The sequence below is a fragment of the Hippopotamus amphibius genome, chromosome 16, assembly GCF_030028045.1.
Source record: "Hippopotamus amphibius kiboko isolate mHipAmp2 chromosome 16, mHipAmp2.hap2, whole genome shotgun sequence".
NCBI lineage: Eukaryota > Metazoa > Chordata > Mammalia > Artiodactyla > Hippopotamidae > Hippopotamus > Hippopotamus amphibius.
This window is the reverse complement of record NC_080201.1, coordinates 6,627,225-6,646,327: the sequence shown is the minus strand read 5'-3', so window position 1 is coordinate 6,646,327 and position 19,103 is coordinate 6,627,225. Positions and strand designations below refer to the sequence as shown.

At 48.4% G+C, this 19,103-nt stretch overlaps 1 protein-coding gene across 2 annotated transcripts in view; it reads left to right on the top strand.

Annotated features, from left to right (window-relative positions):
* The window catches only part of PLCG2 (phospholipase C gamma 2), a 144,543-nt gene that overhangs the window by 64,912 nt on the left and 60,528 nt on the right, over positions 1–19,103 (top strand). For both annotated transcript variants that reach the window (XM_057712774.1, XM_057712775.1), the window contains 4 exons: positions 337–421; positions 1,920–2,003; positions 14,806–14,849; positions 16,389–16,461. In XM_057712774.1, the coding sequence (XP_057568757.1) occupies positions 337–421; positions 1,920–2,003; positions 14,806–14,849; positions 16,389–16,461 (286 nt within the window). The remainder of the gene's footprint in view (positions 1–336; positions 422–1,919; positions 2,004–14,805; positions 14,850–16,388; positions 16,462–19,103) is intronic.

Here is a 19,103-nt window from a genome sequence, read left to right as displayed (position 1 = left end):
TGGCTTCTTCCCCTCCTCATCTCTGGCCTTCAGTGGCTGCCTCTTGGTTTGAACCCCTGTGACATTTCACATCTGCCAAGGTCATCTGACACCATTTCTGCCCACACTGTGCATCTCCTACATGGCCCGTGTCTGCAGCCATCCTTGAAGGGTGGAGACCAGCCTTGCATATCGAGTGTCACCCCACCTTGACCCCAGGGTCTCTGTTCCCAGTTAGCGCTCACTGACAGTGGTTGACGGGTCTTCTTATAGAGGTGGGGGCTGACGGGAGTGGCCAGGTCCTCCACTGTGGACACCCCTCCAGGCTGACGGGGCTGGGGTTCCCTTCTTTTGCAGCATCAGCCTCCGAGAGTTGAAGACCATCTTGCCCCTAGTCAACTTCAAAGTGAGCAGCGCCAAGTTCCTCAAAGATAAGTTCGTGGTAAGTTTCGTAGCTCAGCCTGGTGATTTTGTGAAGCCAGGGCTATGTGTGCCTCTCCTGTAAAGCCACTACATGCCTTCAGGCACCATTGAGTGGTGCTCAGGAAAGTCCTTCGCCTCCAAATTCATCCATCTTAGTCCGGACAGAGGGATTGTGTGAAGATCTTAGGCCCGTGTTCTCAATCCTGGCAGAGGACATCATCCGCGAAGACCATGTTTTCCGAGCTGCTTGACTTGGAATGTTTCCACCAGTCCAACTTTCCCTTTCCCTCACCATCCCACAGCCTGTTTTCCTTTTAATAATATGAACACATGTGTTTCTTTTGGAAAATATTATGAAAGATTCCTTATGTAGGTTGCCAGGGACGTGGCATTTTGTATGCAAGTCCTGATAGCGTAGTTGTCAGTTGGCTCTTCTCTGCCTTTCCCCCCTCCTCCCACCCATGCCTCCCTTCATCCACCCATCCTCCCATCCCTCCATTCCTCTTTCCACCCATCATTTAGTTTCTTTATGTTCTTGTCTAACTAAGCCATTGGTGGATCTGGAGCAGGTCATTCCATGGGTGATGGGATAGCGTGGGGGCAGGTGGGGCTCTTCTGAAGGGTGGAAGGATGGAGATGGTCCATGGGCAGCCTTTCTGGCCTTCAGAGAGATACTGACTCTTACCAAGAAACCCAACAATATTCCATCCCAGTAATCCCAGTTGGTGGACTCACGGGGCCGTGTCACAGGATTCCTCAGGCAAAAAAGCTCATTCATTTTTTTCCCAGTGAGTTCCTGGAACAGGTAACCCACTTCTTGGCTTTTCAAGCCATCTTTCGGCCCGCCCCCATCATTCCAACTAGTCCAGGAAGGCAAAACGAGAGAAGGGTGGGGATTGACAGAAGAAAGATGGGAGAAGCATTTACCACTGACCACCACGTAATTGGAATTTTGTTCTCTATCAGCCTCTACCAAGCAGGCGCTACATGGGTGTTACCTGGTTTGGTTTCCGGGAAGTCCTAAGAGGGTAGTGGTGGCTCTCCCATTTTACAGATGAAGAAACTGAGGGTCTGAGAGGGTCAAGTGAATTGCCCAAAGCCGTTAAGTAATTCAGGGGACAAGCCTTGACTGGAGTTGAGCCCTGTTAACTCTAAAGGCTCCGTTAGTTTTCTTATGCTTTTAAAAATGACCTGTATGTATGAACCCTATAAGTATATTTAGATTTGAAAGTGTCTTCTGCCTCCAAAAGGAGAAGTTCTGCTTCATGGCTCTTGGAATCCTGGCTGAGACGCTTCCCTTTTGGGAGTCAAGGGAAGGATTTACCTGGAGTCCCTGGTGTATGTTCTCCAGGCAGATAAAATAGGAAACTTATGGACAGTTGGGTTCAGAAGAATGCAAGTCTGATTTTAGCCAGTGTTGTAGCAGAGCCATGCTATTTCTGTGAAGAGGGAGGAGGCATTCTTGTGGTGGACAACAAAAATCGTGTGGTCACTTTTTTTTTTTTTTATATTTACAGGAAGTAGGCGCACACAAAGATGAACTCAGCTTTGAACAGTTCCATCTCTTCTATAAAAAACTTATGTTTGAACAGCAAAAATCGGTAAGACAATTCTTTTTTTTCCCGTTCATTTTTTTTGAAGGTTTTGATAGCCTTATTTAACCTTATTTTTTTAAAAGTGAAGTAGAGTTGATGTACAATATCATGTAAGTTACAGGTGTACAATGTAGTGATTCACAATTTTTATAAGTTATTCTCGGGACTTCCCTGGTGGTACAGTGGTTAAGAATCCGCCTGCCAATGCAGGGGACTCGTGTTCGATCCCTGGTCTGGGAAGATCGCACATGCCGTGGAGCAACTAAGCCCAAGCACCACAACTACTGAGCCCGCATGCTGCAACTACTGAAGCCCGTGCACCTAGAGCCTGTGCTCTGCAACAAGAGAAGCCACCGCAGTGAGAAGCCCATGCATTGCAACTAGAGAAAGCCCGCACACAGCAACAAAGACCCAAAGCAACCAAAAAAAAAAAAGTTATTCTTCATTTTTAGTTATTATAGAATATGGGCTGTGTTCCCTGTGTTGTGCAACATATTCTTGCAGTTTATTTTGTGCACAGCAGTTTGTACCTCTTAATCCTCTACTGCTATGTTGCCCCTCCCTCCTTCCCTCTCCTACTGGTAACCACTAATTTGTTCTCTGTATCTGTGTCTGTTTCTTTCCCGTTATATTCACTAGTTGTATTTTTTAGATTCTGCATGTAAGTGATATCATATAGTATTTTTCTTTCTCTGACTTATTTTACTTAGCATGATACCCTCTAAGTCCATCCATGTTGTTGCAAATGGCAATCTTTCATTCTTTTTATGGCTGAGTAATATTCCACTGTATATACATACCACATCTTCTTTATCCATGCATCTGTCGATGGACACTTAGGTTGCTTCTGTAACTTGACAGTTATTAATAGTGCTGCTGTGAACATTAGGGTGTGTATATCTTTTCAAATTAGCCCTTTTGTTTCTTTGGGATATATAGCCAATAGTGGATATGCTGGGTCATACGGTAGCTCTATTTTTAGTTTTTTGAGAAACTTGCATACCGTTTTCCACAGTGGCTGCATCGGTTTATATTCCTGCCAACGGTGCGGGAGGGTTTCCTTTTCTCCACACCCTCGCCAGCACTTGTTTTTTGTGTTCTTTGTAATGATGGCCCTTCTGACGAGTCTGAAGGGATGTCTCATTGTGGTTTGGATTTGCATTTCCCTGAATATTAGTGATGTTGAGCATCTTTTCTTGCGCCTGTCGGCCATCTGCACGGGTGACAATTGTCGAGCAAGTGATCGAATGATATTTTTGTTTCTCCTGTCTTTCAAAGTCTGGCATGTTCCTAAGAGACTCATGAGAAGTGTTCTCTCTCCCTTCTAGTCAAGGAAATATAAAGTGGGAATGGCAGTGACATCATGTTTTCATCTATTAGATTGGCAAAAGTTTTAAATGTGAGAGAGCTGTGGGGACAGTGTGGGGAAGTGGCGCTCCCATACCTTCATGGTGGGAATGTGAGTGGCCGTCAGTCTGATCGGAATTTGGTCTGAGCCGATTAAAGTGAAAAAGTTCAACTAACTCTACTGTATCATCTTGTTCTGAAAGGAAATATACCAGATTACTAATAGTAATTATCTCTGGGTTGAGGGATTTTTGTGTGTTGTTCTTTTTTATGCTTTTATTCCTTGTGTAATGAGAATATGTTTTTCGATTAAGATAATTTGTTATTTTGAAATTAAATTAAGATGTCCATACATTTTGACGTGACAGTAGCATTTTGGGGGCTCTGTTTTAGAGAAATGAGAGCACTGAGACCTAAGAATGTCTTCCCATGTTGTTTATTGCAGCATTGCTTATGCTGGCAAAATACCTGGGAGCCATCTGAATGCCTCTCAGTAGAGCAATAGCTGGGTAGGTTATGGTCCATCCCCGCTATGCGACACTGTGCAGCTGATTAAGAAGCCTGAGTCCGTTGTGCTTCTGTCCATCTGGAGGGATGTTCACGATATTTTGTGAGGAAAGCCAGCAGCAGAAATCAGGATCTAGGTCTGATTGTTTGGTTACAAACAATAACCCTTCTATATATGTTTGTGAGAGTTTTTATGAACAAGGAGAAGGTATGGAAGAGTACACACACTTCACATTTAATGCTGATTTTGTGTATGTCCTGGAGGAATTTGGGAAAATGCACAGGAGAGATAATTAAATTTTTCTTTGCACCCCTCAGTTTTCTTCAACTTGTTCCAAGCAGCACATTACTTATGCAATTAAAAAAAAGTCCCATAGGGACTTCCCTGGTGGTCCAGTGATTAAGATGCCACGCTTCCAATGCAGGGGTGTGGGTTCAATCCCTGGTCGGGGAGCTAAGATCCCACATGCCTCTCGGCCAAAAAACCAAAACTTAAAAAATAGAAGCAATACTGTAGCAAATTCAATGAAGATGGTCCACATCAAAAACAAACAAACAAACAAAAAACCCCACCAAAAAAAAAAACCCCAAAAAACAAAAAACCTACAACAAAAAAAAAAACTTTAAAAAAAGGCCCATAAAGCATCAGGTTTAAAAAGGGAGGCATTCAGTGCAGTGCATGGCACAGCGGGCCTGGCGGGTGGCTGCGGCTGGTACTGGTGGAAGAGGGCTCTGCAGGCCACTGAGGTGGGTCCAGAGCGGAGCTGGGAGGGAGCCGAGAGTGGGTAGGACTTGCAGCCAGAGAGGTCTGCCTTCTTCAGCCCTGTGATCTTGGGCCAGCCACGGACTGCTCCCAGCCTCAGTCTTCTCATCCATGCAATGGGGGCGAGGATTCCCACCCCAGCAGGCTCTGAGGAGGACTGAATGAGGGACTGGGGCTCCAGAGTGCAGGCATTTTAAAGTGATGAGTGTGAAAGACAGTTATCAGTTGCCTTCTGCCTGCAGGCTGGCCTCAGGCTGAGGCCTCTTGGTAGGTGAGCACCGTCTACTCCACCCCAGTCCCCGCCCCCCCCCCCCCCCCGCCCCAGGACTTTGGATGTACCAGAGGCAGAGAAATGGGAGAAGCATTTCTTGTGTGCCTAGATTGGGGGAAACTACATTATTTTATAGAGTAAAAGATTCAATTGCAGTATGATCACTTTTTCCCACATGAATAATTAGTTCTTGGTTTGCCAAATAGCGTAGAAAGACTGTAGGCTTTGGGGGTCGACAGACCTGGATTCCAGCCTCAACTTGACCTCTAACTGACCAAGTGACTTTGGGGAAAGCCATCTTTCCCCCCCCCTCACTCAGCCTTCTCTGTGAAATCAAGGTGTTAACTCAGGTTATTGGTTATACAACTTTTTAAACTATCTAACCCCCTCGCCCCTTTTTAAATATGAAACCTTAATTAAGAACACTCTGCTGCGTAAAAGCTGATCCAAACACTTTTTAGGTTAAAATCTATAACTTTCATTTATAATCAATTCTTGAGAGCAATGAACATGTTGTGATGATGGTATATAAACAAAATCCAGAATAATGACAGTTGCTGCCTCAGGCAATTGAACAGAGCTGAGAAAAACTTGACGCGCTCAAGATAAGCAGTTGCAAAAACACTTCTTATAATCATTTGCCTTGAAATTTCAAGATGCTGTCTCATCAGGCAGAGGGCAGGCGAAGCTTGGGAATAAGGTTTACGTAAAAGCTGTGGCACCTGCCAGTACCAGTTACCCACCGATGGTCTCCACCGTGATAAAATTCCATATAAGAGCACTTTTCAGTGTGGTTTCTTTTAACGCCAACGTATGTGTGTTTGAGAGGGAGAAGGAAGAGGAAGAAATTTGAGTCAGATTTCTGCAGAATCCCTGAGTCCTGTGGGGGTAACCTGGATTGCCCAGTTTCGGGGGAAAACATCTGTACGTACCAGAGGTTACCCCTGACGGCCAGGGTGCGACATTCAGCCGGCGTTCAGTGGTACTTGGCCTAATGTTTAAATGTTTTTTAAATGAATTGCCTACATTTAAAACTTGAGGGATTTCTTATTAAGATCCAGATTTTTCACTTCTCTTGGGGGAAAAAAAAATTGAGGCCTGGCTAGATTTGGCAGCCTCTGAGGGGAGGAAAGCACACTTTCTCTGCTTTGCCCCAGTCCTCTCCCTGACCCCACATCTAGCTCTGTCTGCTAAATTATGTCACCTACCCAGCCCCTAAGACTTTTTGGATCAACAGCATCATTGGCGGGTATAACTGTCCAGTCTGGCCACTGCGTGTGTTTTAATTCAGTGACTTGGAATTTGAATAACAAAGCCTCAGTCCCTGTAGATAGTTACTGGGCAACTTGAGAAGCCTCGCTGCCCTTGTGTAGGTAAATGCTCCTCCCCGTCAGCGTGTCAGTTACTTCCTGAGCTCCTCACTGGAAGCTCAGGGCAGAGAAAAGCATTACCTCTATGCTGTTAGGGGCTCAGCTGGCTTTCCTGGGCTCCTTGGGGAGACGGGGCTGTTCATGGTGAATGATGACCCCGGGACCTAACACCAGGGAGTGGGGTCCTGCTTATCAGTAGCTGTAGGTTTCCAGCATGAAGTTGCCAGTCCCTCCTCGTGTCTAACCACCTGCTTACATTGCTGCTCTCAAGCCTTAAAGCTTCTGAAAATTTGGCAGCAGCAGGAAGATAAGAATTTTAATTCCACGTGTGTCCCCCTGGGGAGGGGCTCTGTCTCTAACTAGGCTGTCATAACAGTATTATGAATAAAGATCAGAGCTAACATTTCCTAAGCCTGAATGCTGAGTGCTGGGCTCTGTGTCTTACATACGTTTAATTCTCCTCAAGGCCCTGTGGGAGAGGTACTGTTGCTATCCTCATCTTATAGATGAAGATGCTGACATTCAGGTTACTTGCCGGAGGTTGTGTGGCCAGTAAGCTGCAGAGCTTGAATTTGAGTTCTCCTCTGCTCAGCTTCACTGCCTACCCACTGATACTTCTTTTTAATTTTTTAAACTTAAAAAAGTATATTTAATTAATTTTTTTAAAATCAATTTATTTTATTTATTTATTGGCTCTGCTGGGTCTTCATTGCTGCACATGGGCTTTCTCTAGTTGCTGCGAGCGGGGGCTACTTTCATTGTGGTGCTCAGGCTCCTCGTTGTAGTGGCTTCTCTTGTTGTGGAGCGCGGGCCCTAGGCGCGTGGGCTTCAACAGTTGCAGCACATGGGCTCAGTAGTTGTGGCTCATGGGCTCTAGAGCACAGGCTCAATAGTTGTGGCGCACAGGCTTAGTTGCTCCATGGCATGTGGAATCTTCCCAGGGCAGGGCTCGAACCCGTGTCCCCTGCATTGGCAGGCAGATTCTTTACCACTGCGCCACCTAGGAAGTCCTGCATTGGGTCTTAGTTGCTGCATGTGGGCTCTTTGTTGTGGCAGATGGGCTTCTTTCTAGTTGTGGCATACGAGCTCAGTAGTTCTGGTAGGTAGGCTCCAGAGCAAGTGGGCTCTGTAGTTGCGGCTCGCAGCCTCTCTAGTTGTGGCTCACGTGCTCAGCAGTTGTGGCACACGGGCTTAGTTGCCCCGTGGCATGTGGGATCTTAGTTCCCCCACCAGGGATCAAACCTGCATCTCCTGCATTGGAAGATGGATTCTTAACCACTGGATCACCAGGGAAGTCCCTTAAACTTTTGTATTAAGGGAAATTTCAAACATAGACAAGCAGAGATAATAGTATAACAAACCCCCACGTGCCTATCAGGCCAGTTTTCAGCAATGGTTAACTCATGGCCATCATATTTCATCTATGCCCTTACCTCCCTCTTCTCAGGTGGTTTTGAAGCAAACCTAAGACACTGTCTTATGTCTTCTTAAGTGTTTGAATCTAATACCCAGCTTCATCACTGTGACTTTGCTGCCTCCCCACCAAGCCTGTGAAGTTCCCCTTGGCTAATGGAGGCCGGGGGTCCGGCATTTATAGGCCCTGATTATAAATGAGGATGGCTGACTAATATCATTCTTGCTCTTGGTCCAGGACTGGAGTTTCAACCCCATGGGATGAGGTGGTTGGATTACTGTTGATTCATCCATCTGTTTTTACCCCTGCTGTTTCATATGCTCTATTCTCGGTACCCTCTAGTAGATTACTTTGGAGATGTGTTGGGGTTCTGCATTACTTATGTATTGCTTATGTATTATGTATATAGGTTCTGTATTGCTGTCACGTTATGTACGTAACAGTATTACCACGATGCACGTTTGTTCTCTCTCAGTTTCTGGGGCTCAGGCATCCAGGTGTGCCTTAGCTAGATTCTCTGCTTCAGGGTTTCACAAAGCTACATGTAAGATTTCCACTGGGGCTGTGGTCTCATCTGAGACTCAGATGGGAAACGATCAGCTTCCAAGCTCATGTGGTGGTAACAGCATTCGGTTCCTTGCAGTTGTAGGACTGAGGGCTCCATCTTCTTGCTGGCTGCCCGCAACTTCTCAATATATGGGGATCCCTGCCTAGCTGTTTGCTTCCTCAAAGCCAGCAAGACAGGTTCTCCAGGAGTATAAAAAACATCATCATGTAATCGTATACACATAACTGTGTACATCCACTACCTTTGCAAGTTACGGGGATAAGGCAGGGGTCTGAATACCAGGAGGTGGGAATCCTGGGGCCGTCCGTCCACCATGAGTTCCTGTGAACCCAAGTCTCAGATTCACTCACCAGCAGCTCACAAATAATCAATAATCAGCTACCAGGTTATGTTCAGTGCAGTTCAAAGAACACGTGCCTTCCCAGCCTTGCAAGGTACTAGGGAACATAAACAAACACGACCCTCCACCATCCCATTACTGTCCCCCTGGGGGCTGAGTATAGGTGTTTTCTGTTGCTTGTTTGCCTGTTAAAATGAAAACAGCTCTGCTATAATTTTTTTAAGGTGGCACTAATTTTTCTTTAGTATTACTTTTAGCTAGGAGCAGTGTTACATTTCCTGACCATCATAGGGGTGACAGTAGCTATCCTAGATGCTTGTTGCAAAGACTAAAAGAGCTCATAGATATCAGTCACCCAGCAGAGGGTCTGGCATACAGTTGCCCTCAGAATGCGGTATATACTGTCACCCTGTCTTTAGGAGGCAGAATCCCCCCAAGAGGAGGTGAGGGCAGCTGGCCTCTGGTGCCCTGCTCTCTGTCTTATTTCAAAAAGACCATCGTGGACATGGAAACAACCTAAATGTTCATCGAGAGGTGAATGGGTAAAGATGTCTTACATATATATAAAATGGAATACTACTCAGCCATAAAAAAGAATGGGATAATGCCATTTTTAGCAACCTGGATGGACCTAGAGATTATCATACTAAGTGAAATAAGCCAGACAGAGAAAGACAAATATCATGTAATATCACTTATATGGTGGAATCTAAACTATGACACAAATGAAGTTATCTACGAAACAGAAACAGACTCACAGACACAGAGAACACACTTGTGGTTGCCAAGGGGGAAGGGGTAATGGGAGAGGGATGGATTGGGAGTTTGGGATTAGTAGATGCAAACTATTGTGTGTAGAATGGATACACGACAAGGTCCTACTGTATAGCACAGGGAACTATATTCAATATCCTGTAACAAACCATAAGAGAAAAGAATATATAGATATGTATATACATATATTTGTATAACTGAATCACTTTGCTGTACAGCAGAAATTAACACAACATTGTAATCTTTAATTAAAAAAAAAGACCATCGTGGTCACAATCTGTGGGTTTCCCGCTGTATCCTTTGATATGTCATGTACTGAAGCAGAGGACTAGGCAGCCCTTGGCAGGAAATTCGTTTATGATGTCTGGATACATTTTACTACTATGCAAAGTAATACAAAGTAATATTCATTCCATAAAAGTTGAAAGTACATATAAAGAAATTTAAATGCCTGCACACCTACCTATGATTATACCTGCGATTATACAGTCAGTAAGAAGTTTGACGTTTACTCTTTCAGATTTTCCATGAGTGCGAGCATGTGGGAAGACAGTGACTAACATCCTGTCATATTTTGGTGGAGGATTCCAGGGAATATCACAGATGATCCTCACTGGGGGAGAGCAGGGTCCTAGTGCGGAAGTTAGCAGTGAGTCTGGCTAGCGTTTCTGTCACCGCGATTTGTCCCCACGGCCGCCTCACCCGACCTGCGAAGCACAGAGAATGTGCAGGACGAGTTACAGCCCCAGAGGGCGTGATCACCCCCAGCCACATGGGAAGATGCCGTTCCCCGACCTCAGGTGGACCTCAGGGCCCCTGGGCCGTCACCTCTGCGGTCCCCTCCCTTTGGCGTGGCCCCTTCCCTTGTGTAGCTGGTGACTGCCTCTTTTCCTGGGGACCAAAAGTTATAGGTGACGTCTCCCTGTAGCGTTTTAATTTAACTTAATTTAAATTTAATTTCTCTGTAGCCTTTTAGTTTTCCCCAGAGAAGTTAATTTATTATTATAGTCATCCATGCAGTAACTGGGTGACCCAGGAAGTCACAGTGGTCAACTGAACAGACGTCACCCTGACCTCACTGAGCCTTCGCTGGGGTCGAAGGGGGTCAAAGATGTTGCCCAGAGTCACAGAGGGCTGGATGCCCTGGGTTAGCAGGATTTGACCATGTTAACTGTACACAGTAATGCTAAAATAAAGTAATTGCTGCCTCCCGTGGTGCCCGTAGCATCCAGAACATTCTGCCCTCCTTGCTAGGATGCTGTCATTTATCTTATGTGCCTTCGCACATACTGTGTGGGGCGGTGGCAATGGACCAGCGTGTACCTGGGTTGAAAGTCTGGCCCCTTGACTTTCTCGGTGTATAACCTTGGAACAGTTATGTGTGCTCCCTGAGCCTGTTTCTTGTTTCTGAAACAGGGTTTATTCTGCTGCTTTCCTGATAGGATTGGCACGAGGAGTAACTGAGATCGGGGTTGCCCTGCAGCAGCTCGCAAACAGGCCCTGTCAGTTTCCCTGGGTGGCCATAACAAAGGACCCACAACTGAGTGGCTTAAAAGAACAGAACGTGATTCTCTCACAGTTCTGGAGGTTAAATCTGGAATCAGGTGTTGGCAGGGCCACACCCGCCCTGACGGCTCTGGGGGAGAAGCTGTTCCTGGCCTCTCCCCGCCTCTGGGGGTTCCTGGTGATCCTGGGCACTCCTTACCTTGTGGACGCATCTCTCCAGTCTCTGCCTCCAGCATCACATGAGCACCGTCCCTCCGTGTGTGTGTGTGTCTGTGTCTGCAGTTCCCCCTCTTTATAAGGACTCCATTCATTGGATTTAGGGCCACGCTAATCCAACATGATCTCAACTTAACTTGATGGCATCTGCAAAAACCCTACTTCCAAACAAGGTTGCACTCACAGGTGGTGTTAGGACTTGGACATGCCTTTTGGGGGACGAAGTTCTACCCACACATGCTGCACATTCTTCCATCTATAGAACATCCTTCTGACGCACCTCCCCCTTCCGCTGCCGCCCCATTTCTCTGCCCCCCCGTAGAGTGACCTGTTGCAGGAGCACCATCTACACCGCTGTCTCTGCTCCCCTCCCTCCCTCCACTTCTTGAGCCCATTCCAGTTGCATTCCCATGCCTGCCACCCCACGGCGGTTCATCTTGTCACGTCACCAGTGACCCCTGCGTTGAAACGTCCAGCGGTCTGTCCTCTGGTCTTTGGTCTGCTCAGGGGCACGTGACCCACGTGACAGTTGGTCGCTCTGTCCTTGATGTTGTCACTTGGCTTTTGGATGCTGCGCTGTCTTCCTTCTCCTCTTACCTCGCCATCTGCTGGCTCCTCAGCGTCTTTGGCTGGGTCTTCCGTTTCTTGGCGTCTGACGGTTGGCGTGTCCCAGGTGGGGCCAGTGCTTAGCTGGCACGGGCTGGTACCTGTTGTTAAAACAGGCGCTGCTGGAGGGGGCCCCGGAGTACCATCTACCCACCAACCCGCTGGCCCACGAGTCTTGGGTGCACCCCGTGGGAGACCATCCAGTGCCCACCAGCTCGTCAGTCAACCCTCTGCTCACATGCACCGCTGTGTCCTCAAGCCTTCACGGCCAGAGAGGAGGAGGGACGGCTTTCCCTGCAGTCGTGCTGCCACCCGAGGGGAGAAACGCCTGGTACCTCCTGCACCCCCGGAGTGGCCTCCCAGCTGCTTTCAGGAAAAGACCCACCATGCTATTGCTGTTTTTCATACATCCCTACCCAAAACTCAGTCCACAGAGGGCTTGTCTTTATCTGTTTATTCCTGGTATGATCCTGTCTGGTCCCCTGGCTTCAAATAGTATTTTCTGCTGATGACTGCCAAAAACAGGTCTCCAGCCCGCACGTCTGCCCTGGACGCCGGGCTCTCCTGATGGCTGGCTTGCCCTACATCTCGCACGAGGATGTCCAGGAGAGGCTTTGTGATACTCAGCCCCCTGCCATCTCCATTGCTGTGAATATGCAACTGGCCACCCTGTTGGGTGAGCCCAGGAGCCGTCTTCACTCCTTTCTCCCACTTCCTGTGACATCCCCCCCACCCCCAGGGCTTCCTGCCAATATTCTAACATATTCTCAGGCAGCTTGGCCTTTGAATTCTTACAGAACTGGCTCTGCTTCCACATGTGCTACCTGAGTGGCGCGTACTGGGCTGGTGATATTTGCCTCTTTGCTTTCAATCCGTTCCTTGCCCTGCTCTGTGCCCCGAGGGGCTGGTTCCTGCAAACACATTCCCAGTTGCCCCTGCCGACAGGCCTCCAGGGGGTTCAGCAAATGGGGTGACATGAGATTGCGGGCCACCTTTCCTGGCTCTGGGGGCATCTCCACACTAGAGGTACCTCCTCCTTCATGCCAGCTCCTCACGTAGCTGAAACGGGATGGAGCTTTTTCTGTGCTTCATTGCAAAGCAAGGAAAGGAAGGGGCTGGCTTTAACTGAGGACCTCATGGAGTGGACAGTTGAAGGGGGGTCACAGATGGCCTTTCTCCAGATGTAAGGAAACCAGTCTCGGGGTTTGGGTTTGGAAAGGCTCCGGCCTTAAGCACCAGATTGACCCAGTGATCTAAGGGCCGAATGAGTCCAGATAACAAACAGCGCGCACTGCCTAACATCCCTTTTCTTTTTAAAATAAATAGCCATGTTGTAAATGACAAGAAAATGAAAGGAAGTCCTTCTAAGTCTTCCTAAAACAGTGACTCGTAACCTTTTTTGGTGAGCTGCTTCTTTGAGATGCTCATTAAAGCTATGGATCGTCTTTCCAGGAAAATAAAAAATAAAAAAAAAGCACAACTCGCACAGACTTATGCAGACCTCCTGAGGCTTCCCAGGGGCCTGCGGATACCTTTTCCAGAACATTGCGTTTCCACATCATCTTGGCGTTGCAGGCAGTCTGGCAAGAGGACTGGGGAATCTAGAGCAGGAGTTGTTGTATATCGTTAGCATTTGTAACCTGCCAGGGGCCACATTTCCATTTGTGCCTTGAATTACTCAAGTGCTTATCCAGTCACTGTTGCATTAAAGATCATTTCAGGGATGCTGCCTCACCAGAAGTGGACGCAGAATGGGGGTGCGTGTGTGTGTGAGTGTATGCGTGCATGCACATGTGTGTGTAAAACGCTTGGCCGGCAAGCTGGTGCGAGTGGGGGCGGGGGTGCCCCAGGCCCTCCCTGGTGGAGGAGCCCACCACCCTCACATCAGTGGTTGGGGCATCAGTAGGCCATGAACTGCGGGACCAGACCTGACCCATAGTTTCTTCTTTCTCTTGAATTCGAGGATTAGGAATGAGCTCATTGAAATATTAAGGATTTGAAATGTACCAGTGAGGGTGCTGAAAAGGGTGTGCGTCTTCTGGTGGGCATGCCGGTCAGGACAGCTGTTTTGAAAGCAATTTGGTGAGTCTGTCGAAGGGCACACCTGTGTCCAGGTGCCTTTCTGCCCAGGAATCTACCCAATGGAAATGCTGGCACAAGTGGACAAAGATACTTATGTATGAACTTTCCTTCCTTCCTTCCTCCCTCCCTCCTTTCCTCTCTCCCTCCCTTCCTTCATTGGGTCTTCATTGCTGCCCAGGCTTTCTGCAGTTGTCGTGAGCAGGGGCTACTCTTTGTTGTGGTGCAAGGGCTTCTCATTGTGGTGGCTTCTCTTGTTGCGGGGCACAGGCTCTAGGCGCGTGGGCTCTCGAGCACAGGTTCAATAGTTGTGGCGCACGGGCTTAGTTGCTCCATGGCTTGTGGGATCTTCCTGGGCCAGGGCTTGAACCCATGTCCCCTGCACTGGCAGGCAGATTCTTTTTTTTTTTTTTTTTTTATTTATTTATTTATTTATTTTTATTTTATTATTTTTTTTTGGCACATGGGCTTAGTTGCTCCATGGCATGTGGGATCTTCCTGGAGCTGGGATCGAACCCGTGACCTCTGCATTGTCAGGCGAGTTCTTAACCACTGCACCACCTAGGAAGCCCGGCAGGCAGATTCTTAATCACTGTGCCACCAGGGAAGCCCTGTGTGAACATTCTTTATGATGTTGGATATAACAGCAGAAAATTGAAAGATGGACATTATGGAATACCATGTAGGTACTGAAGTAAGTGAGGCAGGGCGATCTGAGGCTGATGAATAATAAGTAAAGCTTGAAACAGCAGCAAAAAGTGGGGAGACATAGATGTAATATAAGATATAACTGAGTATCCACAAAACCAGCTCGAGACGAAGACCGGCCAAATTATTAAGAGTGATTGTATCTCAGGAATAAGACTTTGCAAGGGGTGAGGAAGACTTCCACCTTTTGCGTAAAGATGTATATTTGAACATTTGCAAGTCACATGAATAACAATGATGATTTGTTAACACCAAAAAAACCATTTTTTTTGCATCAAGTGGCCTGTCTTGTCTAATATTCTTGTTTCATGTGTGTGTGCCTTCTGTTTTCTATTTTAGATCCTTGACGAATTCAAAAAGGATTCCTCCGTGTTCATCTTGGGGTGAGGCACTTCTGCTGGGTGGTCCTGGGCGGCTGTGTCGGGCACGGGTGCCCCCGTGGGTCCTCCCAGCCTTGCCACCTGACCGCTAGGAGGTCACCGCTCACTACTCGGGGACCTGGCCGTCCCGAGCTTGTGCTGCGAGTAAACATGCACAGCAACAGGGCTTGTGGAGTGTTGGGAGGGTGGCCCAGAAGGTTCTGTAAAGAAGCCTGCTGGCTCTAAGACCTCCATTCCCAAGGATGAGTTGGGGACATTCCTGGCTAAGCAGGTTGAACTGAATTAAAATGAGTCAAAGCATTTAAGGTGCTTCACCCGGTGCTCGGCAGGGCTTGTAAACAGTGATGATGATGTTATGATCAAATCCTAAGTGCTGCAGGACTTGTCAGGACCTTTACTACACTTACTAATTCCCCAGGTGGGGGATTTGGTTTATAACGTGTGCTGTGTCCTCCAAGCCTGTCTACCTGGGGGAAATGTCTGCCATGGAGTTAATAGTGCCTCGAATGTGATTCGCGGCCCACTGACTTGGGCCTGCTTTTCGGAACCAGCCCTCGTTGATGAGGGTACCCTGGCAACTGTTCCCTCTGTCGCATTCTAATCCAGAAACCCTAAGACTCCAAAATATGTATGAAACGAATTTGATTCTTATGTGGTATTTTAATGAAAAGATTAGTGTTGGACCAAGAGGCTGGTTAGGAGAGAAGGTTAGAAATACACTCAAAGACAATAGACGTTTGGACCCTGAGTATTTAATAAAGTGAGAAAGCTTAAAGCATGTTTTACCTCCTATATTTAAAAAAGACACCCCACCCCCCACCCCCACTGCAAGTGCTCGGGGAAACATACAGATTTCCTTGGAGAGCCCTGCTCTGCAGGATGCACTTTCCATAGCGATCAGGCTGTTTGTGCCCATCCAGTGAGGGTCTGGTTTTCCGCTACGAGCGTCCTCTCCACGAGGCCGTCGGTCGGCAAGCTGCTGGCCGAGGTGCAGTCTCCCTTTACTCAGGATCTCAAATGGAAAATTCTCCCAACAACGGGCCTCTGCTCGCTCCACGGCCCTTGTCTTGCACGTTCCAGCTGATTCTCCCCGTCTGCCGGAGTTGGGGGGCTTCGTCCGGCCCCCACTCCTGCTTCAGAGCTGTGGATGGCTCAGCAAACTCTGGCGTCATTTCTCCAGCAGCACCTACCCCAGGTGCTCTCCACTTCCAGCCCTACCCGGGCATTCGCTGTCCACGCCTGTCCGTGTCCGCTCTCTCCCACCCCCCCCCACACCCCCCACCTTCCTCCTCCTTCACACCTGGACCACCTGGGAGCAGCTGAGTGTAGGTTCCAGGGCCCGGTTCTCCCAGGTTCTGGTGGCAGGGCCCCTCCTGGGTCAGGGGTGTCGTCTGGGTCACCTTCGTCTTCCCGTTGGCCAGCCTGCACCTGACTCCGCGGCGGGAACTCAGCAGGGTGTCTGGGTGGTCGTCCCGCTGGATGGGATTGCCTCCTGACCGCTGGATGCCCGTCTCTCAACACCATCTCTTTCCCCGAGGGCAGCAACACCGACCGGCCGGACGCCTCCGCTGTTCACCTGCACGACTTCCAGCGGTTTCTCTTACATGAACAGCAGGTGAGAGGACAGCAGGGCAGGGGCTGCTGGGGGCAGGGCAGGGGAGGGCTGCCCCAGCGGTTTCTTGCCTTCTCACCACCTGCCGTCATGAAACAGCTGTCATCTCCCTGCCCAGTGCCGCCTTGGGGCTTAGACTCTGGATTGAGACTGGCCTCACATCAGCCCCTTTCCCAGGCCCAGCTGGAGGAAGGGGAGGAGAATACTGCAGGGCGGGCTGTGTCTTCACCTGCTGGCCTCTGTTCCTCCTCCCAGCTCATCTCAGGTGTCCGCTTCCCTAGGAAGCCTTCCCTGCCTCGTGGAGGATGTGACTAAAGTGGACACGCCTGAGGGTCCTCTGGGGGATAAGGCGGCACAGCTGTCCTTAAACAGATGACACATGGATGTCTCCCGGAGTGTTTGCGTACAGGCTCCAGGCTGGTGGCAGAGATAGAGTTTGTGCTGGGCAGTGGTTTTCTAGGGGGCGGTTCTGCCCCAGAGCAACGGCTGCAGACGCAACTCGGGGCTGCCACTGGCATCCGGTGGGTGGAGGCCGGGGTGCTGCTCAACATGCTAAGGTGCACAGGCCAGCCCCACCCCCACCCCTGCCCAACAAGGAATCACCCAGCCCCACGTGTCAGTAGTGCCTCGGCTGAGAAACTGAGAGAAACCTGACATCCTCTCACGAGCTCTGTGACCTTGGGCAGGTGGTTCGACCTTTCTGTGCCCCACTTTCCTCCTCTTTAAATGGGGATGAGAGCCCTAACTTCTCAGAATTGTGGGGCTTGGAGAAAAGGGTATTGATCTTTGTGTGAATGTATGAGGACGTATATACGTGGGGAGTCACATATCTATTTCAAATTTTTATTTGTATCATTGGGATTTCATTTATTTTTATTCTCTTTAGTTTTTTTTTTAACAGACTCTTTTCCAGAGCAGTTTTAGGTTCATCATACTATTCAGTTCATTTACTTTAAAAAATACTTTGTATTGTAGAACATCTCAAACATACACAAAAGTAGCCAGGCTGGCATTATCAGCCACCCTGGCTTATAAGTACCCATTAAAAAATTATGAACATTTTGCCACTTTCATTCCATCCATCCTCTTGTCTCCACACCCACGTGTCTTCCTTCCCTTCCCTCCTTCTTCATTTCTTTGCTGACCAATTCTAATGTAAACCCCAGACTGTGTATCATTCCATTTGTAAATAGTTCAGTATGTCTCTCTTATGAAATGGACTTTTTTTTTTTTTTAACAAAACATGGTCATAATACTGCTGTTACACCTTTCACAATCAACACAAATTTCTTAGTGCCGGACAGTACACATCCCATGTTCAGATGTCACTGATTGTAGGGAAAATGATGAACAGACCCACACACATTTGCGCAAGGCCAGCCACACGAAGGCCCAGGCAGAGGCAGTAGCTGCTGTGGTTCACGATGAGTGGTGGCCGAGGACGTTGAGGCACCTCTGCTTTCCCCACGTGGGGTGAATGGGAGTGACCAAGAAAAGGCTCACGTGCCCCGCCTGAGACCACAGCCGAGGGCGGGTGAAATGAAGGGGGGTAGATGAATTCTGTTGGGCACAGTTACATGCGAGGTGCCGTGCTTCCAGGAGAGTGAAGCAGAGGAAGAGGCACACATGCTGTTTGCTTTTTTGCAGTTTTCTCCCTTGCGCTCAATTACTCAGTTTTGTAGGGAGGTGTTGGAGTTAAGTGGCTAAACTCCTGGGGACAAGTAGCCTCATATCCAGGAATCTACCACCTCGTGCTAAGTAATTTTACTCCAGGGGAGAGTCTCATGCTTTCCCTACACTGGCCCCGTCACTGAGCTGCCCTCAGAGATCAGGGTTATGGACCAGGAGCAAAGTACAGGGGGTTAGGATCCTGCATCCGGGAGTCGGGACGCAGGCAGCCCATGAGCATCTGTGTGAGTGCACATGATGGGAACAAGATGTGAGGCCAGGGATGGGGCCCCTGAGCCATTGGTCTCGTGGACCCTTAATGTCCCGGCTCCCGGTGCTCTGTGGGATGCCGGCATGGAGCAGAGCCGGTCATCTAGGACGTTGTCGGGGGTGGTGGCTGCTCATATGTGGAATAACCTCTGTGGCACTTGGTGTGCAAATTAGTACAAGGTTTTTAGAAAACACTTTGGCGATATGCAATTAAAATGAAAGCTTTGAAAAAATGTTTATATGCTTTGATTAAATAATTGCTCTCCCAGGAACTTCCCCTAAAGAAATAATGGCAGCATTTTTCATAGAAGTGAGAAGTTGGAACTAATCTGAATTTCCATTCAGGGGCTGGTTAAATGTGCCGCAGTCCAGCCCCTGGAGGCATGGGTGACACTCACGGACGCGAAACTGATGTGCCTGGTTGGTCTCGGGCTCGTTGTCAGGTCCACTTATTTAATGACGGAAACCTCGGCTTTCTTATTTATACAACTGGAGAATGATGTGATATGTCCCTCCTGGGCTTGTGTGAGCGCAAAATGAGCGACCGTGTGACAAGGTTGAACATAGAGCGCAGCGGGCCACCCCGCCCAGTGTTGACGGCGGGGTGCATTCCTCTCCTCACTGCTCTGGTCATTTTCCAACCAGTGCCCCACACCAAGTAGATGCATTTTTCTAAACCCCCAGCATATTCCTATTTTATACTCCTT